The sequence below is a fragment of the Rana temporaria genome, chromosome 2 (assembly GCF_905171775.1).
Source record: "Rana temporaria chromosome 2, aRanTem1.1, whole genome shotgun sequence".
NCBI lineage: Eukaryota > Metazoa > Chordata > Amphibia > Anura > Ranidae > Rana > Rana temporaria.
This window is the reverse complement of record NC_053490.1, coordinates 345,265,457-345,290,533: the sequence shown is the minus strand read 5'-3', so window position 1 is coordinate 345,290,533 and position 25,077 is coordinate 345,265,457. Positions and strand designations below refer to the sequence as shown.

At 43.5% G+C, this 25,077-nt stretch overlaps 1 protein-coding gene across 1 annotated transcript in view; it reads right to left on the bottom strand.

The window, feature by feature from the left end:
• DSTYK (dual serine/threonine and tyrosine protein kinase) overlaps positions 1-25,077 on the bottom strand; it is a 225,176-nt gene that overhangs the window by 82,200 nt on the left and 117,899 nt on the right. The window contains exons 6-8 of the mRNA XM_040337559.1: positions 22,307-22,483; positions 17,180-17,309; positions 16,728-16,884 (exon numbers count right to left, since the gene is read on the bottom strand). Coding sequence (XP_040193493.1) covers positions 16,728-16,884; positions 17,180-17,309; positions 22,307-22,483 — 464 coding nt within the window. The remainder of the gene's footprint in view (positions 1-16,727; positions 16,885-17,179; positions 17,310-22,306; positions 22,484-25,077) is intronic.

The window sequence follows — 25,077 nt, the reverse complement described above, 5'->3', positions numbered from 1 at the left end:
GGAATTCTGTTTCCTTTGGATTGGTTGGGGACCCACAGGAAGAAGGTCAATTTCCTGAGTCCTGTGGAATTTGACACCACTTTTAGGCAAAAACCCTGGGTCTGTACGCAATACCAGCGTATCTTCAAAAACTTACATTAAAGGCTCCTTAATATTAAGTGCCTGCAGCTTGCTAATGTAAAAGCAATTAGCAATCCTAGCTGTGGATAGGGCCACTAAAAAGACAGTTTTTTTTTTCTTTTCTTGTTTAACATTCTTTTATTTTCTTAATAGGTAAGCAATTACATATTACAACTCTCAGAGAGAAAAAAAAAAAAAAAACATTACATCTTAATATGCATAACATATATTTCATACATCTATTACCTATTATCTAACCCCCTTATTTCCCTCCTAACCCCCCCCCAAAAAAAAGGGGAAAAAACCCCCTCTCCACCACCCCCCCATTCCCTAACCAATTCCCTGACGGGATGTCTGCCCCATATCTGTCAATTTCCAGGACTCATACCAAGCTCTTTCCATATTTCCTAATTTACTTAAATTTCCACAAGACTTCCCCCTTCCTCTGAGGACAGAAAAGAATTCCAGGGTGCCCATATCTTTAAATACCTTTCTTGTTGTTGGCGTGAGGTGAGAACCAATTCTTCCAACCTACTAATCTCCTTCACCTTACGTGTCCACATTTGTATTGTTGGAGCTATTGTAGTTTTCCATCTCAGTGGTATACATGCTTTTGCAGCATTCAACAAATGACAAATGAGTGACTCTTTATATTTTTTCTCTGGCATGTCATTCATGTGAAAAAGACATAGTATGGGATCTTCTACCATCATTAAATCTGTAAAACGTTGTATAATTAAATAAAAAGACAGTTTTGAGTGTGACCCATTTTAAGGGCAGCTCCTTTTGCGCCCATTTTACCCAACCTTGCAATACTGTCGGCAGGTCCCATTTTGGCATTTGGCATTTTGGCAGAATTAAACGGAACGTGTCTAATCCTGGATAACCCCTTAAAAGAACCTGCCAACTAGCAGGTCTAATGTCAGTAGTTGCTCCAACAGACAAGGCCTATACCTGCACTTTTAATGTACTGATGGCCAGTCCTTGGTCCGCATCGTCTTGTAAAAACTCCAAGACGGTTGGAATATTTGCAGACACCTTCTTGGTATCCAACCATGAACCGAAAACTTTCCAAAATGTAACAAATTGCTTGGGTCACCTTTCTACTTGAAAGAATTGCATTCACTATCCTGTCCGAGAGCCTTCAGGAGGCTTTCCTCAGACACAAAGCCGACAGTTTGAGGGCCTGCATTTTTGATAATAGAACTGGGCCTTGGGATAGTAGATCCTTCCTCTTGGGTAGCATGAGGGGAGGTTCCTCTGTCAGGCGTAACAGCGTGGAAAACCAAAGCCTCTTCGGCCAATACGGGACCACTAGGATCATTGTAGTGCGCTCTTGAACAAACTTCCTCAGGATCAGAGGAATACGTTTAAACGGGGGGTGGGGGGCGTAGCATAGGTGAAACGGCCACTTCTGGGCCAGGGAGTCTATCACCTTGGCACCTACTTCTCTTTCCAACGAGGAGTACGCTGGAACCCTGGCATTTAACTTGTTGGTGAACAAGTCCACTTCTGGAAGGCCCCATTTCTCTACCATTAGCTGGAAGACTTCCCTGTTTAGGGACCATTCTGACTTTTTTAAATAAGACGTGGTGACTTTTCAGCTCTGGTAAATGCCCTTTGTGCTTCCCAGATCGCTTGCAACTCCCTCCAGTTGGCTGATCTTTGGGACTGTGCTTTTTTTTCCCCAGCACCCTTGGCTCTTGACCCCCAGTGGGCCCCCCAGACGTCTGTGGCGTTTCAGATGGACACCGGAAGAGACCATAATAGACCCTGCACAAGGTTCTCTTCGTCCCTTCACCACCACAGAGACCTCTTGGTCTTTGGAGATAGGCGGAAGCTCGTGTCCAGGGATTCCTGCGCTCCGTCCCAGCTGTTCAGGATTTTTGCCTGGAGACACCTGAAATGGTCCCTTGCCCATGGTACTGCAGTGATTGTTGCTGCCATGAAACCCAGACCCGACATAGCTGAACGGATGTAAACTGCCAGATTGTTTCGAAAAAAGGCTGCTGATGCCTTCACCTTTTCCACTTTCTTCTCTGTGAGATCTTCTGCATCACCGAGTTCACCAGGAACCCCAAGTACTGCAAGACATGTGTCGGGGTTAGGTTTGACTTCCCTGTTTATCAACTACCCCAGCTTTTTGAAAAAGGAAATGGCCAACCGCAGATCTCCTTGTATTTGGAGCGCAAAGGGTGAGAAAAAATAAAAGGTCATCCAAGTATGGGATGACAACATCCCTTTTAGTCTCAGGGGGGCCAGTGCCTCTGTCGGGGATGAGGACAGGCTGAATGGCAGAGCCCTGAATTAAAGGTCGGACTGGCTTTCCCCACCCTCAAAATTCTTGGAGATTCTTTGTGGATCTTAAACAAAGAAGAAATCTGGGATGTATAAATGGCATCCCTCAGATCGAAAGGGGAAGAATTGACTTCACCGAAAAGATTGTCTGCATCCAAAAATTTCTTCCTACTTCCCCACTGTTTTTTTTTAGGAGGTTGACCCTTTAGGGGTCTGCTCCTGTGATGGCCCTAGTCTTTAAAGGCGAAAAAAAAAAAATTCCCTGGGGCTCTTATTAACCACTTAAGGACCGCCTCCTGCAGATATACGTCGGCAGAATGGCACAGCTGGGCACAAGCACGTACAGGTACATCCTCTTTAAGTGCCCAGCCGTCGGTCGCAGGGGAGAGCACCCGCGGCCCGGTCTGAAGCTCCGCGGCCCCCATCGCCGCTGGAGTCCTGCGATCAGTCCCCGGAGCTGAAGAACGGGGAGAGCTGCATGTAAACACAGCTTCCCCGTTCTTCACTGTGGCGCCGTCATCGATCATGTGTTCCCTAATATAGGGAACCACAATCAATGACGTCACACCTACAGCCACACCATCCTATAGTTAGAAACACAGACAAGGTCACACCTAACCCCTTCAGGACCCTTGTGGTTAACTCCCAAACTGCAATTGTCATTTTCACAGTAAACAATGCATTTTTAATGCATTGTTTGCTGTGAAAATGACAATGGTCCAAAAAATGTGTCAAAATTGTCCGCTGATCGCCGCCATTAGTGGTAAAAAAAAAATAATAAAAATGCAATAAAACTATCCCCTATTTTGTAAACGCTATAAATTTTGCGCAAACCAATCGATAAACGCTTATTGCGATTTTTTTTTTAACCAAAAATAGGTTGAAGAATACGTATCGGCCTAAACTGAGGGGAACTTTTTTTTATATGTTTTTGGGGGGTATTTATAGCAAAAAGTAAAAAATATTGTTTTTTTTTAAAAATAGACGCTCTATTTTTGTTTATAGCACAAAAAATAAAAACCGCAGAGATTATCAAATACCACCAAAAGAAAGCTCTATTTGTGGGAAAAAAAAAAGGACGCCAATTTTGTTTGGGAGCCACGTCGCACCACCGCACAATTGTCAGTTAAAGCGACGCAGTGCCGAATCGCAAAAACTGGCCAGGTCCTTTACCTGCCTAAAGGTCTGGGTCTTAGGTGGTTAATAGGAAAAGCCTTTCTTGGAGTTAATACGGTCTAGAACTTTTTCTAGATCCTGTCCAAACAAGGTCTCCTTCAAATGGGATTCCACATAGCCTAACCTTTGAGGCCAGGTCCCCCGGCCAGGATTTTAACCATAAAGCCCTGCGAGAGGCATTTACTAGGGACGTGGTCTTTGCCAATAGCTTGACTGACTCTGCAGATGCATCTGCCATATAACCTGCTGCCTTATGGGTAAGGAACCTAGAATTTCCTACCTGAAGTACAACTTTCCAAACGGCCTTGTAATTGGTCCAGCCAGACCTCCAAATTACGAGCCACCATTGTTGGTTGTAGCCATTGCTAGTTTTAAATTTGTCATGGCTACTTCCCCATGACCTTTTCAGCAGTACATCCCTCCTGTCCATGGGTTCCCCAAGGACACCCATGTCTTCAAAGGCGAGGTCTGTTGATTTGGCGCACTGGAAGGCTGCGTCCACTTTGGGCACTTTGTTCCATATACAGGCAGAATCCTCACTGAAGGGAAACCACCTCTTCAGACTTAGGTAAAAAAAAAAATAGTATTTTCTCCGGCTCTACCTACTCTTTTTTGATAGAGTTGGCCAGTGCGCTGTGTACTGGAAATACCCAGTTTTGTTTTTCTTTCAGGGTCCGATACATCTGGTCATGTAGGGACAAGGCGGCCTCCTCTTTGATATCCAACGTCTCAGATCACCCCCATTAAGGCATTCACCTCCTCGAGCGAGAGCCTGTATCTGGGTAAATTGTCCCTTGGCTCGAAGAAAAAATGAATAAAAAAAATTATCCCTTGGCTCGGAATATCTTTGGATGATTCCGTCTCATTTAGCTCATCCAAAAGGATCAGATTCCTCCACCCCCGATTAGTCGCCCTCCTCTGGGGCTGAAGCGGAATGGAACTGCAGCTGGTTATTTTGGGGCCTCAAGCTTTGACAGCATAGACTTTATAGCCTTCATTTATTTCTGAATGCCAGAAATTAAATTCTTTGCATGCCCCTGTTGCCTCCTTGTAAACCAATTTATCAATATAGGGTTTACAAAGGGGCTTGCTCCACCCTACTTTAAAAATATACCTTTACCAACACCCATGTGCACACCCACCAGCCGTTGACGGGATTCACATGACTCTTTAAGCCTGGATCCAGTCTCAAGGGGGGGGGGGGGACAAAAATGGGTGCTACATTGAGCTATGCCCCCCAGCCCTGTAGGTCAAAGACACCCCAGTGTTCACCTACCTGAGCCAGCACCACTGCCACCTGGTTCTGCTAGATCCATGCTCTCCTCTGTTCCTTGCTGGAGCATTGCGTTTTTAAATATACTGCCATGGATCGCTCATGCTCGCCGCATGACCCGGAAACGGAAGTGGTACACCAGAAGTCCCCGTCATCCTCCTGCGTTTCACAGGCTGGAACTCAAGGCCTACAAACACCCCCCCCCCCCCTCCGCTGGACTTGCGCCCGGAAAGCCATGAGCCCTATGCGGGGGAAAGCCAGCCCTACCTGGGCTATTTTGGAGGAAGACTCCGGTACCAGCTTCTCTGAAGCCTGACCGGGGGACTCGGATGCCTGCCACCTTTCCAGGTACTTGCAGACACAAACATCCCCCTCTTCCTTAGGCAGCCCCTAGGCCAGGGTTTGACAAATTTGCTTGGAATCTAGGAGCCAGCAAAAAAAGTTAGGAGCCAGAATACGCGCCCCGTCCCGACGAGCTTGCGCGCAGAAGCGAACACATACGTGAGTAGCTCCCGCATATGTAAACGGTATTCAAACCACACGTGAGGCATCGCCGCGATTGGTAGAGCGAGAGCAATAATTCTAGCCCTAGACCTCCTCTAACTCAAAACATGCAACCTGTAGATTTTTTTTTTTTTTTTAAACGTTGCCTATGGAGATTTTAAAGGGTAAAAGTTTGTCGGCATTCCACGAGAGGATGCAATTTTGAAGCGTGACATGTTGGGTATCAATTTACTCGGCGTAACGTTATCTTTCACAATATTAAAAAAAATTGGGATAACTTTACTGACTTATTTTTTAATTAAAAACAGTGTAATTTTTTCCCAAAAAAAGTGCGCTTGTAAGACTGCTGCGCAAATACGGCGTGACAGAAAGTATTGGAACGATCGCCATTTTATTCTCTAGGGTGTGTGTATATATATATATATATATATATATATATATACACACATATATATATATATATACACACATACACACACATATATATACACATACATACATACATACATATACACACACACACACACACACACACACACACACCACCAGATTATATATATATATATATATATATATATATATATATATATATATATATATATATATATATATATATATATATATACACACACACCACCAGATGGCGCCAGCTCACAGAAGGAAGAGCTTGGGACTTCGCAAAGCCGCGGCCTCAATTACCGGCTGTCACGGGCCCGCCGCACGGAGACACAGGATCCTGTGCCTCCGTGTGCCCCCACCGCGTGACCGCGGCAATTGAGGCCGCGGATTTGCGGCCTTGTAGGCCGCAAAGCCATGGCCTCAATTACCGGCGGGCGCAAGGTCACAAATTTGTCGCAATTGCGACCTGGCGCCCGGATATTGTCGACCTCTGCCCTAGGCTCAGGGGAAGGAAAGCTCCACCCAGCCTCCTCCGGTGGAGGAAACATACTGGGGAAGAGGGACGGAAGCTGCCCTTTAAGGATTTGAATGATGAGTTTTCCGCCTCCGGAGGTGGAGCTCATCTCTAGCATTGTCCTGGACGACTAGAGAAAAATGTAAAATGCATGAAAACTGCATTAAAAAAATGCATAAAAAACATGGGTTTTAAAAAAAAAAAAAAAAAAACGCGCAAAATGTGCCTCAAAAACACATCAAGTGCAGCCGCATAGATATGTACCTAGACTTATTTGGGGTTAATTAGAGGCACTTTAAATGTCAGGTGTGTACCGACTCCTATTTGCCGTGTGGTGGTTACAGCACTTTTCATTTTGAGCACTTACTTTATACACCCCAGTCGAAGCTCTTAGAGTAAAACATGTAGGGTTTTTTTCATAGCGTGTTTGAGTGCACCATCACATTTAGATATGGTAGTCTAGTTGGTGGGGAGGGTTTTTTTTGTTTTCAAAACTTTTTTTTATTATTTAGATCAAAAGATGTACCATATTGATATGCGACTTAAACCAACACATCAAGGTAGCATTTGACTTGCATGGAATAACATATCCATTTAGTACAGAAGTCTTGCCAAGACAGAAGGAAAAAATTTCCGTATTCAATTATCCATGATATGGTATATAAAACATGACCGAATCATGCAAGGTAAAACATGACAGGAAAGAAAACCAAAACAAACAAGAACATTCTTGGAGCCGAAAGAAGAACCAAAAGGGTTCCACTTAGCATCGTATATAAGGATGGAGTCATGCAGGATGTGAAATATTTTTTCTGACTTGCAAGAACGGGACCGTTAGACTTCCAGTTAACGCTATTGTCCACTGTACTGCAATGCAGATCGTGTACCAGTTTCATAAGGGGTTTCGGGGTATCTGGGAGTTTTTCAAATAAGACAGTATTTGTCAGAGCCATGTGTCAACCCGCCAATTTGTCCATCAGCCCCAGGGCCTCTTTCCAGGTAGGTTGTAGATTTACAGTGTCCCAGAACAGGTGTAAAAAGGAGCCCTGGTGAGTGTAACCTCTGAAGCAGGAAGAGGAGGCCTGCAGGAATATCTTACTTAAACGCAAAAGGGTGCATACCAGCAGAGAGGGGTTTAAGTTGTTCTCGTATCTTAGTTGTCAGTGGCCAGGAGTTAGTATGCTATTGCAGTCAGGATGCTTTTAAGTCCAAGAAGAATAGAAGTAATTTATAGAATTTAGGAGCCTAGAGTAGAGCGATTTCTATCAGTTGATTAGAACCCCTATGCTTCCCATTTCTACTCCCTTTAGTCATTTACTGCAGTATAGACAAACACACTAAGAGGAGATAGTGTCCAATGACAAATTGAGGTAGAGATATATCTCAGTTTACCCCTTCCTATAACTAAAAACGCACATCAAGCAAGTCTACTTTAATAAAGTTCTAAACATTTTTAGGTGTCGTCCTTAGCTTTCCTGGTGTGGGCAGACGTACCCTGTGACAATTGACTGGCTTCTATTTAACATGAGTTTGAATGTGATTGCTTAATTCTGAACACATTTACATCCCCAGTAATAGACTTATGCCAATATGTTTTTATTTTCTTCACTTCCCCTTCCCCCCCAAAGATTTCAGTTTGTTGTTCAACTGAGTTGTACAGTTTATAGGTCACATTAAAAAAGTTGGAAAAGTTCTGAAATTATTTATCTTGGTCTCAGTTTTTTACACCACAGAAACCTGCAAATTTAACAGGTGTGTGTAGACTTTATAGCCACGGTATAATGCAGTTCATACTCCCCAAAGTCTCCCCCCCCCCCCCTCGATGTCGAGAGCACAAATCATCCCATTATTGAACCTGGTAAAGACCTGCTGGAACCAGGCTCTTCAGTCCCAGCCATTTGCTTCAATGTCATATTAAAAATTCTTGCCAAAGTCCTTGCCCTATGGTTTAACTTGGTGATTCACGCCATTGTCCACCAGAACCAGGCAGGTTTCATGTTGCACAAAATCAACCACTGACAATTTGCAGTTTTAAATATGCAAACCCCATCAGATAACTTGGAGATAAAAAGATTGCCACCATCACTCAATGCTAATAAGGCCTTTGATAGCATTTATTGGCAATACCTCTGGGCTGTACTAAGCTTGTTTGGTAACGTTTTTATCGCCTGGGTTAGTTTATTATACTGTGACCCCCCAGGCTACAATTCGGGTTCAGGTGTCGGGAAGAATTTCAAACCCCTTTACTTTAGGCAAAACAAAGCAGGGCTGCCCGTTGTGGCCCTTTCTTTCTATTTGTCCTTGAGCTGCTGGCTGTTCTTATCCGATCCAACTCGGAAATCACTGGCTTACCCTATGGACTTATGGTGAGGAGGAAAAAAAAAAAAAAAAAAAAAAAAAAAAAAGATTTGAGCCCCTGCTGATTTTGTACGTTTGCCCACTGACAAAGAAATGATCAGTCTATAAATTTTAATGGTAGGTTTATTTTACCCATGAAACAGAACATAAATATGTAGAAAAACGCATTTCAAAAAAGTTAAATCGATTTGCATTTTAATGAGTGAAAGTATTTGACCCATTCACAAAACATGACTTGGTAGCAAAACCCATGTTGGCAAGCAGAGGTCAATCAGATATATATATACCGTATTTTCCGGCGTATAAGACTGGGCGTATAAGACGACCCCCTAATTTTCCAGGAAAAATTTTGGTTTTGGGATATACTCACTGTATAAGACTACCCCTTCCTACTAGTCTTTCTGGGAGCTGAGGGGTAGCCAGAATCGCTGACAGAAACAGGCTTTTTCAAATCTCACTGCACTGTGCCATTACATTCCTCACTCTGCCATTACATTGCATGCCCCCCACTGTGCCTGAACTTGTTGCCCCCACTGTGCCTGAACTTGTTGCCCCCACTGTGCCTGAACTTGTTGCCCCCACTGTGCCTGAACTTGTTGCCCCCACTGTGCCTGAACTTGTTGCCCCCACTGTGCCTGAACTTGTTGCCCCCACTGTGCCTGAACTTGTTGCCCCCACTGTGCCTGAACTTGTTGCCCCCACTGTGCCTGAACTTGTTGCCCCCACTGTGCCTGAACTTGTTGCCCCCACTGTGCCTGAACTTGTTGCCCCCACTGTGCCTGAACTTGTTGCCCCCCAGTGCAATCACCGCAAACACTCACTTTCTGAGCCGGTGGTGACAGTCTCCGTACTGCGAGCGCTAGCGTCAATGATTTGAAAGCCGCGCCTTCTCTTCAGAGTGTTCTCTGATAGGCGGAACACAAATGTTTCCAGCAGCGCCTCTGTTCTGTGTTCCGCCTATCACGGACGTCTTCTCATCTCGTCCGAGGATGAGAAGGCATCTGTGATAGGATTAACACAGAACAGAGGCGCTGCTGGGAAGATTTGTGTTCCTCCTATCACAGAACACTGAGGAGAAGGAGCGTCTTTTAAATCATTGACGCTCGCAGCACGGAGACTGTCACTGCTGAAAAAAAAAAAAAGGGAGCACGGAGACCGTACCCGGCGTATAAGACGACCCCCGACTTTGGATGCATGTTTATGCATCCAAAAAGTCGTCTTATATGCCGGAAAATACAGTAGATAGACAAAATGGTCCATAAACTGATAGGTGTGTATAAAAATGCCACACACATATACATACATACTACCACATATGTGTGTATCCTGAGGTAGTACTTCTCAACACCAACACAGACTTGTGCACCTCCACCTCAACCAATCATTTACCCAAAAATTTAAAATACCGCGACAGTATGAAATCGTAACCAAGCACATTTATTGAAATAAAAAGTTGCACTTACAAGACGTAGGAATAAAAATATCAAAAGTTTAAAAGTCAGCCGGCTAGCGAACACCCATCACACCCCAGGACGACGTCAGAGTGCGATGAAACCTGCGTCGGGAGGAGTGACATGCCAACGTCATTGCGTTGTATATCTGAAGTGGACTGGTGTTCTCTAGCCGGCCTTTAAACATTTGATGTTTTTATTCCTACTTCTTGCAAGTGCAACTTATTTCAATAAATGTGTTTAGTTACGATTTCACACCATGTCGAGTTCCTTTCCATTTTTGGGTAAATGACTGAAGTTGTCCTGTCCCCTTAGCAGAAAAACAACCCCAAAGCATAATGTTTCCACCTCCATGTTGTAATTCCTCTTACTCCAAACAGTGAGTTTAGTTGATGCAAGAGCTCGATTTTGTTCTCATCTGACCGCAAACCCTTTCACCCAGTTCTCCTCTGAATCATTTAGATGTTCATTAGAAAACTTCAGATGCGCGGGCGGGCGCTGAAGAATTTCAGTTCTTGACATCCTACTGTTACCAATTGTTTCCTTTGCGACTATGGTCCCAGCTGCCTTGAGATTGACAAGATTCTCTTGTGTAGTTCTGGGCTGACTCCTCACTGTTCACATGATCACTGAAACTCCATGTGGCGAGATCTTGCATGGAGCCCCAGGCCGAGGGAGTGTGACAGTTGTGTTTCTTACATTTGCAAATAAATCACACCAACTGTTGTCACCCACTCAACAAGCCGATTGGCGATTGTCTGTAGAGACATACACAAGGCTGGAATGGGCTACAAATCTTGTCCCTGACATCCTTGGACAGCTCTTTGGTTTTGGCCATGGTGGAGAGATTGGAATCTGATGAATTGCTTCTGTGGATAGGCGTTTTTTACAGGTAACAAGCTGAGATTAGGAGCACTCCCCTTTGAGTGCTCCTAATCAGTTTGTTACATGTATAGAAGACACCTGGGAGCTGATTGATAGGGGATCAAATACATATTTCACTCATTAAAATGCAAATCAATTCATAACTTTTGAAATGCGTTTTTCTGGATATTTGTTATTCTGTCTCACTGTTAAATTAAACCCATTAAAAATGATAGACTGATCATTTGTCAGTGGGCAAACGTACAAAATCAGCAGGTGATCAAATACTTTCCCTCACAGTATACATAAAAAAAAATCATGTTATACGCTGACATGATAATGCTAGGCGACACCTCATTGTTCTTACAGGCAGCTATGGAGAAGTGTGAGATTTGGCACCTTTTTCGGACTAACCATTAATTGGACCAAATCTGCTTTGATGCTGTTGGGAGGGGAGTCTTCTTGCCCCATACCACTAACTACTCAATTCAAGTACCTTGGGTTTTTACATTTCCCTGGTTCTTACAGATGTTTGTAGATTAGATTTCCCCACGTCATACCTGTTTGAGACAAAACTAAGCAACAGACAGCATGGATTCATGGAGGGGGGGGGAGGGAAGAAGGAGGAGGAGAGAGAGTTTTGCCCCTGTTCAAATCATTAGCAAGACCTCATCTGGAATGTTCAGTTTTGGCCACCAGTTCTCCAAAAGGATATCAGAGAAAGTGCAACGAAACTGATAAAAGGCATGGAGGAGCTCAGCTATGAGGAAAGATTAGAGAGGATCTTAATTTATTCACTCTTGAGGAGAATAAGAGGGGGGTATGATCAACATGTACAAATATTTAAGGGGTCCATATAGTGAACTTGGTGTTATTCACTTTACGGTCAACACAGAAGACATGGTAAGAGCTGTGAAAATGTGGAATAGACTCCCTCCAGAGGTGGTTCTCAGTAGATTGCTTTAAGAAAGGTCTGGATACTTTCCTAGATGTACATAATAACTGGGTACTGACATTTATAGGTAAAGTTGATCCAGGGAAAATCCAATTGCCTCTCTGGGGATCAGGAAGGATTTTTTCCCCGTTGTAGCAAATTGGAGCATGCTCTGGGGTTTTTTGCCTTTTTTGCCTTCCTCTGGATCAACTGTGGGTATAGAATTGGGTATATGTGACAGTGATTGTACGATATTTTTTATGGTTGAACTAGATGGACTTGTGTCTTTTTTCAACCCGACTAGATCGATGTGTGGTCAAACCCAAGATTGTCTGTTGTGGGTAAAACGAATCCGATGATTCTTATGCCGCAGTTTCTGTATTACACAATACCCCTGTTGTGATCCCATTGAAAACTTTTAGATTAGAAAACAATTTTTCGGTCTTTCCCGTTTAACGATGGGTTCGCCTGGAACTTCAGCACCCCAAGGATGATGGTGGCCTGGCTTATCGTAGCCCACAGCTATATTTTGCAGCACAACTGCAACACCCGGTTGGTTGCATGATGCCTATCACAGAATTGGATCCCTTATGCCTCAACTCCACTACTAGGATTGTACTTGCCTATACACAGGTATTTAATCGAGGGGCTGGAAATTCAGGCTCAGTAAACTCAATAAAAGCTTCCCCACTTACAACTTAATGCAAAAGATTTGGAATAAAGTTGGATACCTGCAGAGGGCAACACGCTTAACCAAATAAAGCCCAATCTGGCATAATGCCTCCTATGATGAGCTAACTTAACTGCAGCAGGGCTCTCGCTGGAAAAAAAAAAAATGAGAAATTTACATCCTGCACTCACTTCTCAGATCAGTCCCAGTTCCTGCACCTTCAGTTCTCAGATCTCTCCCACCAAAATAACCCCTTTCTCAACTTCACATTTTAGATCAGCCCCAATTCATGCACCTTCACACCTCAGATCACTGTACCTCATTGCATCTGCCCCACCACTGTACTTCTCACCTGTTAATATTTAACCCCCCCCCCTGATCTGCCCCACCGCTGTAGCCCCCCTGCCCATCTGCCCCACCGCTATATGCAGAGTGGTACAGAGAAGCATAGAGGAGACTATCCTGTCCTGGCACACTCATTCCCGCTGATTCAACCTACGCATACAGTCTAGATGCTTGTATGTGATGTCACAAGTTGCACTGATGCTCAGGTCAGGGGCATCATCTGAAAGCAGTGGGCCCGTTTGCAAGATCATACGTTTTGCTGCAGCTTGCAGCATTTTCTCAGCATGGAGTGCAAAAGTTGGTTGTGACGTTCATTGTGCTGAATACTGGCTTTGGATCAAAGGGACGCAGAGTTCAAGGGTTAGGTGTAGGTGATGCACTCGTTGCAATTTTTTTAAGGAGCAGCGATTTTAATGATGCTTAAAGTGCAACAATAAAAACTAATATAGTGCCTGGGCATCCCCTTCGTCTGCCTGTAAAGTGGCGCATCTCTAGCATGCATAGAACATGCTGCCGCAAAAATTTAATATCTAAAAAAAAAAATAAAACATCACTCAAATCATTCAAATCGACTTGCAGTTGCAATTTCTGGCACTCAGATATTTAAAAAAATAAAATAAATGCACGACCCTTTGGATCTGGTAAGGATTTTAAGTGAAATCCCATGCCAAGGTTAAAACCCCCCAAATCCATACCAGACTCTGGTAAGAGCATGCAGCCTGGTAGGTCATGGGGACAACGGTCTCTTCCCCACAACCCTGGGCTGTGGTTGTGGGGGTATGCAGGCAGGGGGCTTATCAGAACCTGGAAGCCCCCTGTAACAAGGAGGCCCCCAGATCCCGGCCCCTCTATGTAAATGAGTATGGGGTACATAGTGTCAAAAAGTAATAAAAAACCCACAGACAGTTCAACAATTCCTTTATTTAAAAACAAAAACAGTGTTCCCGAACACTAAATCAAAACATGTAAATCCATAGACAGTCACGCAGCCCACCACACCGGAAAAAATAAAAAATGTCAATGAAGGCTGACCGCCTACTGCAGGCTCCACTGTTTGACAGTCCTTATAAAAGGTAAGGGCGTGGCCACCTGGCAACTTCACCAACTGGTGCATGCCTCGTCGGTGATGTCACAATGGGGTGGTGCCATCATTTGACATCGGCAGGCGGCCTTGCCCTTACCTATATAAAGGGACCACAATCTTTTTTGCACAAATCTTCTATACACTCTGGAGTCTGTCTAAAAAGGTATTAACTAGATGGTACAGAGTACCTTTGAGATTACACAGAAAGTTCCCGGGTGTTAATCCTTACCACTGGAGACGTGGATATTCTAAAGCCCCGTATACACGGGCCAAATGTCAGAAGACACTCAGCAGTTAAAAAAAATGGCCAACGTGTGTATGTCAGCCTGTCGGATGTGCATGCTGGAAAACTGACAGAGCGCCAATCAGTTATCTGGCGGGGGGCCATCCCACTGTCAGCAGATAACAGCTCAGCAGGGAAGATTTCGGAACTAACCATGCATGGTTAGTACAGCGGCTCTGACTGGAGCTGTCAGTGTGTACTCTGCTTTATACTTTATAGCTTGAATATGTTTTTGTAAATACTTCAGTTATATAATGGACATTGGCTGAAAGTTCACTCTGGTTTAATTTGAGGGTATGTACAGCCAAATCGGAGGAAGGGTTTAGGAATTACAGTTAATAGCCACCCCCTTTTCAAGAGATCAAAAGTAATTGGACAAATTGAATCAAAAGCAGTTTAGTGGCCAGGTGTGGGCTGTTTCTTCATCAATTAAGGAGGTAAAAGGTCTGCAAGTCTAAGTGCGGTATGTGCATTTGAAATCTATTGCTGTGAACCTACATCATGTGTTCAAATGAGCTGTCCATGCAAGTGAAACCAGCCATTGTAAGGCTTCAAAAACGAAACAAGTCCATCAGAGAGATGGCAGCAACATTAGGAGTGAACAAATCAACAGTTCTGTACATTCTGAGGAAAGAAGAATGCACTGGTGAGCTCAGCAACATAAAAAAGGCATGGATGTTCACGGAAGACAACAGTGGTGGATGATCTCTATGGTAAAGAAAGGCCCATTCACAACATCCAGACATATGAAGGACACTCCAGTAGGTGGGCGTATCATTGTCAAAGTCTTCAAGAGAAGACTTTACAAGAGCAAATCCAGATGGTTTCACCACAAAGTGCATTCATAAGCCTGAATAAAAGCCAGATAAAAAAAAAAAATCTAAAAAAGCCAGACCAGTTCTTGAAAAGCATTCTTTGGACAGATGAAACAGATTAATCTGCACCAGAATGACAGGAAGAAAAAAAAAAAAAAGTGTGGAAAAGGCTTGGAACAGATCATGATCCAAAGCACACAACAAAATTTGTAAAACATGGAGGCAGTGTGATGGCATGGTACGCATGGCTTCCAGTGGCACTGAGCCATTCATGTTTATTGATGACAGAAGCTGGATGAATGTTTAGAGATATACTGTCAGCCCAGATTCAGCCAAATGCAGCAAAGTTAATTGGACGGAGCTTCACAGTACAGATGGACGATGATCCAAAACACTGCAAAAGCAACCCCGGAGCTTTTGAAGGAAAAAGTAGAATATTCTCCAATGGCCGAGTCAATAACCTGATCTCTACCCAATTGAGCATGCATTTGACTTGTTGAAGGCAAAACAAAAAGGCAGAAAGACCCACAAACGTAGAACCAAAGACAGCTGCAGTTAGAGCCTGGCAAAGCATCAGAAAGGAGGAAACCCAGTCTTTGGCAATGTCCATGGGTACCAGTGAAGGGTTCTCAACAAATTACAAAATTAATAAAAATGTGTATAAAAATGGTTGCAGTTATTAAAATATGTACTTAATATTTATAATCATCCCCTTGAATTAAAGCTGAAAGTCTGCACTTCAAATTCATTTGGATTGTTTTGTTTTAATTGTATTCTGGTGGCAGAGGCAAAGTATGAAAATTGTGCCGTGTCCAAAGATATATGGACTCAACCATTTCATATATTCCCATTCTTATTCATCTTTTTTGGAACTTAAGGGCCTATTCACTTCCCTGTAAAGTAAAAGGCATAATGTGGTAGTATGCATTGCATACTAGCACATTATAGGACGCTTCCCTGAAAATGAAGCCTGCGTTGTCCATGCTGCAGGCCGCATCCTTTGCCCGTCTTCCTTCGGGGCCACGGCCTCCGCTATGACATAACTGTGCGGGAGCCTCCGGTCAAGGCAGTAAAATTACATAATTTATATGGAGGACCTTACCCAGTCTCTTTGAAAAGAAGTGCATTGAGGCATGATTCCAAATCTACTGAAAAATAGTTGAAGTTTCCTTCCCCTTGCAATTGGTTACATGTTAAGCTGAGGGATTGTTCACCTGTAATTTAAAGAAAAACAGAAATTGAAGGCGTGCACACCTAGTGCATTACCAGAGATAAATTAATAAGAAATGTTTGTATAAAAGTGGGTACTTTAAAAAATGCAACTTTTATACATTTTTTTATTTTTTATTAAATTATCTCTGGTAATGCACTAGGTGTGCGTGCGCCTTCCATTCTCTGTTTTTCTTGTAGTTCCTTTCAGATTATCCCATCTGAGTAAGGCAGCCACCTAGGTTTTGGGATACCATATATACCTTTCACACCACCATTTTATCTGACATCTGTTACGCCACACCTTGAAAGACTCATTTAGCGCCGGAAGTTACTTTTGTATTTCAATTGTAATTTAAAAACATAATAAAAGTACAATAAAAAGTAAACAAAGGTAGAATAGTAGGAAACGTTTTGTTTTTGTAGTCACCTCATGTAGTGAAATTCTAGAGCAAGATCATTCCAGTGTTTTTCATCTGGAGGTACAACAGACTTCAAAGCACAGGGAAAGTGCCCACCCCAGCTGTCACACAGATAGACGACACCATACTGGCCCCTTCCTAGCTCACGTCCTAGCTTTGGTTTGCCTGACAGGAAGAAAAAAAAATATATAAAAATAGGATTTATAATACAAAGCCAGAAAGGAATATGGTGGGGCAACTGAAAAGGAATATACGCATGAGTGTCCTCTAGGGAGGGATAGTGCCTGGCGGGGACGAGCTTGGGGATGCCGTGTTAAGATGGTTGTTGGACAGACCCAGTACGCAGACATACAAATTACATACATGTGCATTGCGTTTGTCTTTTTAAAATGCTTTAAATAAATACAAAACTGAGGATATTTTTTGAAAATGTTTACTTTTTTGCAGTCATGTTACTTACCATGCAATAAAACATCCCGCAGAGATCTGCTCTCCAGTGACAGACGGGCCAGACGTGGTGCATGTTCTTTACGAACCTTTAGCCAAAGATCTTCGGTTTTCTCCAATCTGCCAGAGTGCCCAACTTCTAGCTAAAAGAAAGAAACAGGGTTGAGCGTCTACCTTCAATGTTGAAATACTCACAATCACAGATCAGCATTAAAAAAAAAAAAAAAAAGGCAGAACGTTTTTTAGCATACGCTTCAAATAAAGTATGTGCAGGTATAGGAATTGTAAAAAGTCTGTATACATTTGGGTCTTCTCTAGGCACACTAAACAGTGAAAGTAATCCCCTTAAGAATTTACACTTTAGGTAAAAGGATTTGGGGATTCTTGCAAAAATTAAGCCTACTACACAAGGGGCAATTGTCAGCCGGTTCAACCAATGGCTGAGAGCGCTGACCAGAATGTTCTGGTGGGGGGGTCCCCCTGTCAGAACACAACAGCTCAGCAGGGAAGATCGCTGCATTAACATCAGATTGTTTGTACACTTTTTTCGATCTGAGCCATCAGTATTTTTTTTTTTGTGTATCGAAAAACAAGTGGTGTGTACTAGGCTTAAAGTGCTTGTTACCTCAACACTTCTGATTTCTGATATGTGCCTGCTGTACCATGTACTTGTATGAGAAAGTTTCTTGTTCACTTTGTATTGCTTCCTTTATGCAAAATCCCTGGTATTCCTGCCAATCCCTCTGCATTCCCATCAACGGACCAAACTAAGACCCTTTTCACACTTGGGCATTTTTCAGGTGCTTTAGCGTTTAAAAAAGCACCTGAAAGAAGCTGCATCTGCAATCTCAATGTGAAAGCCCGAGTGCTTTCACACTGAGGCGCTGGCAGTGTGAGAGGGCTCTGAAAGCACTCTGGCTTTCACATTTGGATTGCAGATGAGGCTTTTTTCATGCGCTTTACAGGCTTTATTTTCACGCCAATGGGTCAGAAAAAAAAAAAGTGTGAAAGGGGTCTTAAAAGAACACTGGTCAGTTCTCTGGCTATGCTGGGAACCCTGCCTGCTTTCCTCCAGTGATCAGACCCCCCCCCCCCCGCTGCACAACAATTCACTGGGAAGCTCAGTGTGCAGCGGGTATGTGATCACTTAAAGCGGAGGTACACCCTAAAAAAATTATATACCATCCCATCCAGCATACTTGCGTCAGCTACAGTATGCTGTTTTTTTTTTCCCGATGTACTTACCGTTTAATCGTTCATTTTCTTTTCTTCCTCCCACAGGGAATAGGCGTTCCTATGAAGGGGCGTAGATGATTGACGTGCAGGCTAAAGCGTGTCACGCTTTCTGAAAATAGCCGGACTAGGACTCTGCTCTTCACGGCACTATACGGCGCCTGCGTACAGACTAGGAGCTGACTGCGCAGGCGCTGTATATAGCCGAGTCCTAGGTCAGCTATTTTCGGAAAGCGTGACGCGCCTTAGCCGCACGTCAATCTACGCCCCTTCATAGTAACGCCTATTCCCCGCGGGAGGAAGAAAAGAAAATGAACGATTAAACGGTAAGTACAGTGAAGAAAAAAAAAACAAAAAAAACCAGCATACTGTAGCTGACGCAAGTATGCTGGATGGGATGGTATATAGATGTTTTTTAGGGTGAACCTCCGCTTTAAAAAAAAATATTTTTGCATCTACAAAACAAATGTTTTGCCTTCATTTTCGATTTTAAAAAACTAAATAGGTTTTTACAAAGTCACATAACTGATAATGTAATTTTAACACAATTGTGAAAAAATTGATAAAGAATAATCTGCAGCACCAATTTTTTCTGACAACTTTTAGGTGTTTGGGGTAAACTGATCCTGCAAAAAAGCGAAGAGCAGATACCAAAGCAGCCATGGCAAAAAATGGATGCATGATAAAGGCTGAATAATAATAATAATTATTAAAAGTATTAGGAATGATAATTTTCTGTCCAGATAAGATATTTATAAAAATTGTAATGACCACTTTTCAGTTAAAGACCAAGTTGTTTGAGATACTGGGGATATTTATTAAAACTGCACACAGAATGTAGTACGCATGTGCACTCCAGTTTTAGTCAATCTTCCCCACTGTATACATCGAAGTTCCTTCCCTTTGAGATCAGATGTCCAAAGGCTTCTACCATATCAAAACAGGAGGTGTAGAGTGCAACAAAATGGTTTAGGCCTGTATTTCAACATAAAATGCAAAAGGTAACAAGCTACTTCTTTTAGGGGTTAAACCCCCCCCCCCCTCCATCAGTGTTTTGTTTTTTTAACCTAAACTGGCTTCAGCAGCTGGTTGTTGTAGCTGCAACACAATTGGTGTAGCACTAACTTCTCTTATCAGTTCAAGAAGAAAAATCTGTGGAACATCCAACCACAGTCCAGGGAAGCCTTATTGGAACAGTCTGTATTTAGTTGCAAATAAATCTATTCCACCAACACGGAAATTATTTTATATATACACATACATGGGAACCTTTGATTACAAGCATAATCTGTTCCAGGAGAATGCTTGTAATCCAAAGCACTCACATATCAAAGTTTCCCCATAGAAGTCAATGGAAACTAAAATAATTTGTTCCACATTGACTTCTATGGCATGCAATACCGCATGTGGCCAGGTAGGGGGGGGGCAGATAAACTCGAAAATACTCTGAGACCGTTCGGCTGCAATTGGAAACCCTCAAAAAGGAGCATTTCCGATCGGCTCCGACGCCCACGCACCTCTGACCAAATGCGATACTGCACACCGCAGAGGCACTGTAGGTTTGTTGCGTCAAATTTGTTTGCAAGTCGGAACAATACATTTCTAAGTAACTCCAGCCTGTGCAGTAATGTGGGATGTTCCGGGTGCTGGTCGAAGAGATGGGAGGGGGGAGCCTGACAGACCATACGCCGCACACTGCATCAAATTGGTCTGCATGGCTGTCATCCCAGGAGGAAGCCTATTCTAAAAAGATGATGCACAAGAAAGCCACAGACAGCTTGCTGAAGACAAGCAGACTAAACATGGATTACTGGAACCATGTCCTGTGGTCTGAGACCAAGATTAACGTATTTAGTTCAGATGGTGTCATGCATGTGTGGAGGTAACCAGGTGAGGAGTACAAAGACAAGTGTGTCTTGCCTACAGTCAAGCATGGTGGTGTGAATGTTATGGTCTGGGGCTGCATGAGTGCTGCAATCACTGGGGAACTACAGTTCATTGAGGGAACCATGAATGCCAACATGTACTATGGCATACTGAAGCAGAGCATGATCCCCCCTCCCTTTGGAGACTGGGCCGCAGGGCAGTATTTCAACATAATGACCCCAAACACACCTCCAAGACGACCACTGCCTTGCTAAAGCTGAGGGTAAAGGTGATGGACTGGCCAAGCATGTCTCCAGACCTAAACCCTATAGGGCATCTGTGGGGCATCCTCAAACAGAAGGTGGAAGAGCACAGGAAACCAAACATCCGCCAGCTCTGATGTCATGGTGTGGAAGAGCAGTGCTGGGAAAACATGGTGGCTGCACAAAGTACTGATACTTTAGGCCCTATTGGACATTTTTACTTAGGGGTATACTCACTTTGTTGCCAGCAGTTTACACAATTAATGGCTGTGTGGAGTTATTTTGAGGTGACAGCAAATTTACACTGCTATACAAGCTGTACACACTTGTAGCAAGGCGTCATTTCTTCAGTGTTGTCCCATGAAAAGATAATAAAATATTTACAAAATGTGAAGGTGTACTCGCTTTTGTGAATATATGTATAAAAAAAATGACAGTAACTGCAGCTGTTCAAATGGCCTATAGACCAAAAAAAAAGTGTGTGGAAGAATGTTTGCCAGAAGCCGTGAATGGTAGAAGTTCCCTATATGGTTGAAGTTGTCTTTGAAAAACATGTGGTTTGATCAAAATGATGGTACTCTCACTGCTGAGAATTACACACAGAAACATAATTATGCAACACCATCCATCAGGGAAGCATCTGAATGGTCCCAACTTCATTTTGCAGCATGACAAGGAACAAATGGCCAAATCATAAAGGACTATCTGCAGGGTAAACCACAAGGAATCGCGAGGGAGATGGTTATGTCTGCAACAAACCATTAATGACTCTCCTGTGAATAGCCCCCCCATCAGGCAAAGGATACTCAACTAGGATTTTTTATACATGCGATGTTCACTGTATCCAGCTGTATAATAATCTGTTGTATGCTGTAAACTATATGAAAACACATTGCTATGTCCTTTGTCTATACCGCTACTCATGTCCTATTTATACTCCCCATTTCTTTTGGTGTATGCGACATTCCCTTAATAAACCTTTACATATTGCATCCAACCCTTTATTTGAGCTGCCTAAAAACCCCATTGGGGGAAAAATTTCTCCGTCGCCTTAAAGTGGTTGTACACCCACTTTTTTCACTTTTACCTACAGGTAAGCCTATAATAAGGCGCAATGCGCCTCTGATTGCAGCGGTGCATGCGCAGGGGGAATCCACGGCGAAAGGACCGGCAGCCGCCGGACCTTGTCGAATTTAAATCTCTCCCGCGCACGAGGGAGTGACATCATCGCCGCTCCAGCCAATCACAGCGCTGGATCGGCAATACCGGAAGACACGTCGGAGCAAGATGACATCTCCCTCGGCGTGGACCAGGTAAGTGTTCTTCATCTCGTTCAGAGATAAGTATTTAATAATCAGCCAGTATGCGGTGCATACTAGCCGATTATGCCTTTTGCCTTGCAGGTTTGAAAAAAATAAAAAAAGTTTATGCGGTTTACAACCGCTTTAACTGGGGTGAGCAGCAGTTTCTCTCTACCCATGTGTTTTGTCCCTTCAGGATACTCAACTATGCCATGCTGTTCCTCGGTAAGTGCCATGTTTTTAGCTTTCCGCTTAAACAAAAGCAATACACAGAGATAAGCTACTTTTTAGAGTCAAATATATAGTTTGAATCTGGTGTATGAAGACCATAACTTTATTTCCAATTTTCCATCCTTGGATCTTTAATCAACAAATTGATTACAGAAAACTCCTAGATCAGTCAATGGAGTGCATGGGTGCACATGTACTCCAGGATACCTTTAAACAAAATACGTACAACTGATAAAAAATACCCACCTGTTTGAGAGAAGCAGCAAATGCTTCATGAGAGCTTTTCAGACGCTTACAAAACTGACTGCAAATACTCTTAGCAAGCTTGGATGCACTCAGCCCCTCAATTGCATCCTGAGCCACTTTCCGCTTCCACTCCGATGTGATAGAAGGGGGACTAACCCATGTAATGCGCTGTATTATCTGTAAAAAATGACATGTGTTAGCATTCTGATTTTTCATACTCAAAATTTTTACCTTACCAATAGGCAAGGACCCAAGGATGCGCTCCAGCGTGTTCGCATTCTACACGTGTAGAGCCCGCCAGGAAGTCAGCACGGCGCTGCGCTAATCACAGCCAGGGAGACATTTCCCAATCTCTGCAGCCGAGCATCGGGACAATGTCTGCCTGGCTGTGATTAGTGCAGCGCCGTGCAGACTTCCTGGCGGGCTCTGCACGTGTACTATACGAACACGCAGGAGCTCATCCTTACACACAACCTGACATTATTTATAACAGATGAGAATGTTCAGTTTCCTCCTTGTGCCTATACAGTTTTAAGCTCTCAATGATCACGTTTCAACTTCTCTCTTTGGTGTTCACTAACCCCTCCCAGGTATCTTTGCTGTAGTGCTCCCCATGTTCCCTGTCTGCTACACTAGATTCCTGTGCACATTCAGCTCCATGTCTCAAGTGTTTACACCTTTAACTTTAGAGGCAAGTAAATACAGGGAAATCTGCTGGGAACTCCGTTCCAATTGACACAAGGACACCCACAGAACTACAGCCCTGGCCAAAAGTTTTGAGAATGAGAATGTATTTATTTATTTTTTTAGACCCTTTTTGCCAGATGTTACTATGGTATACTGAAGTATAATTACAAGCAATTCATAAGTGTCAAAGGCTTTTATTGACAATTACATACAGTTTATTTTTCAAGACCTCTGCAATTCGCCCTGGCATGCAGTCAAACTTCTGGGCCACATCCTGACTGATGGCAGCCCATTCTTGCATAATCAATGCTTGGAGTTTGTCAGAATTTGTGGGGTTTTTTCACCAGCCTCTTGAGAATTGACCACAAGTTCTCAATTGAATCAAGGTTTGTGGAGTTTCCTGGCAATGGACCCAAAATGTCAATGTTTTGTTCCCCAAGCCACTTTGTTATCACTTTTTCCCTATGGCACGGTGCTCCATCATCCTGGAAAAGGCATTGTTCATCACCAAACTGTTCTTGGATGGTTGGGAGAAGTAGCCCTAGGAGGAGTTTGTACCATTCTTTATTAATGGGTATGTTCTTAGGTAAAAATTGTGAGTGAACCCACTCCCTTGGCTGAGAAGAAACCCCACATATGAATGGTCTCAGGATGCTTTACTGTTGGCATAACAGGACTGGATGGTAGCTCTCACCTTTTCTTCTCCAGACAAGATTTTTTCTGGATGCCCCAATAAGAAAGGGAATTTCAAAGAAAAAAAAAAAAAAAAAAAACAGGCCAACTTGCGGAACGTCACAGGTGAGGCAGGCCAACTTGCGGAATGTCACTGGTGAGGCCTTTCTCTGTAACCAGCGTCTGGGGACACGAGGCTCTCGCGGGACGTTAACACAGACTTCTATACAGCCCAAAAGGGGATAATGAGGCTTAGATATAGGCCACTACAATAATACGTATAGGTCTGAAAAGTTATACAAAAGCGAGAAAAATATATAAAAATATGAAGAAAGGAATTCTACTACTAATGTGACAATGGCAATCCCAATCCACATTCAACGCGCCTGGGGAATAAGATTTCAAAACAATAAACCCACTGTTTCTCTCGGGGAAATAATTCCTCCAGTGGTGCATACAATTATCAAGACCAAATCCCTTTTAGAGTGGATGGATCCCTAATGTGATGGAGGGAAAAATTACAAGATAGGCTGTGTTTAACCTTTTCACTGCCAGGTCTGTATGCGTACAGACCTACAACATTGACTCAAGGTGGCCAAATCTGTACGGACCTCTTTTCTCCCACTTATACAAGCTCATGGTCAATTCAATGACCATAAACGTATAGAATTGTTCAGCAGACTCTGCTGAACAATTCTATAATTGATCAGTGAATTACAACCCGCTATTCCGAGTCATCAACCCTAATGTAACCCCCCCCCCCCCCCCCCCCCCCCCCCCCCCCCCCGGTTCCATGCCACAGCTTTCCTGTCCCAAGCCTCTTCACCCCCACCTCTCCCATCCAACTAAAACTACTCCCCCCCCCCCCCCCCCCACTCTTTCCTATCCTTCACCCCCAGCACTGAGCAATCCACCCGATCCAACCCCCCTGCAGCTACCATCATAAGCCTGCATCCCTCCTCTGCCACTCCCACCGGCTTCAGGTGCTGCATGGGGCTTCTTGGGGGGGTGGGGGTGAGATGTGTCCCCCAATCACCCCCCATACTGGCCCCTGCTCCCCCGATCCATCCATGCTAGGAGCGGCATCTCCACTTCCCTCCTGCAGCTTCTGCTCCAGAAGACAGGTTGGGGATCGCGACGGGTAGAGCAGTGCGAGTGATGTTTGGGCTTCATGCAGCATTCATCATGATCGCTCCTATATGCCCACTGACATGCAAAAAATGGAACCGTGAGTGTTACTATGTATCAGACTGTCAGTTTATGAATAAATGGAATCTCTATACAGATTCTATTCAAGTAAAGCGATACAAAAAAAAAAAAAATCTTCAGTCCCTTTCTCCGTCTCACAAAAGATATGGGGGGTCTGTTTAGACCTCTCTCACCAAAGACCAAAAAATAAATAAAAATGTCAC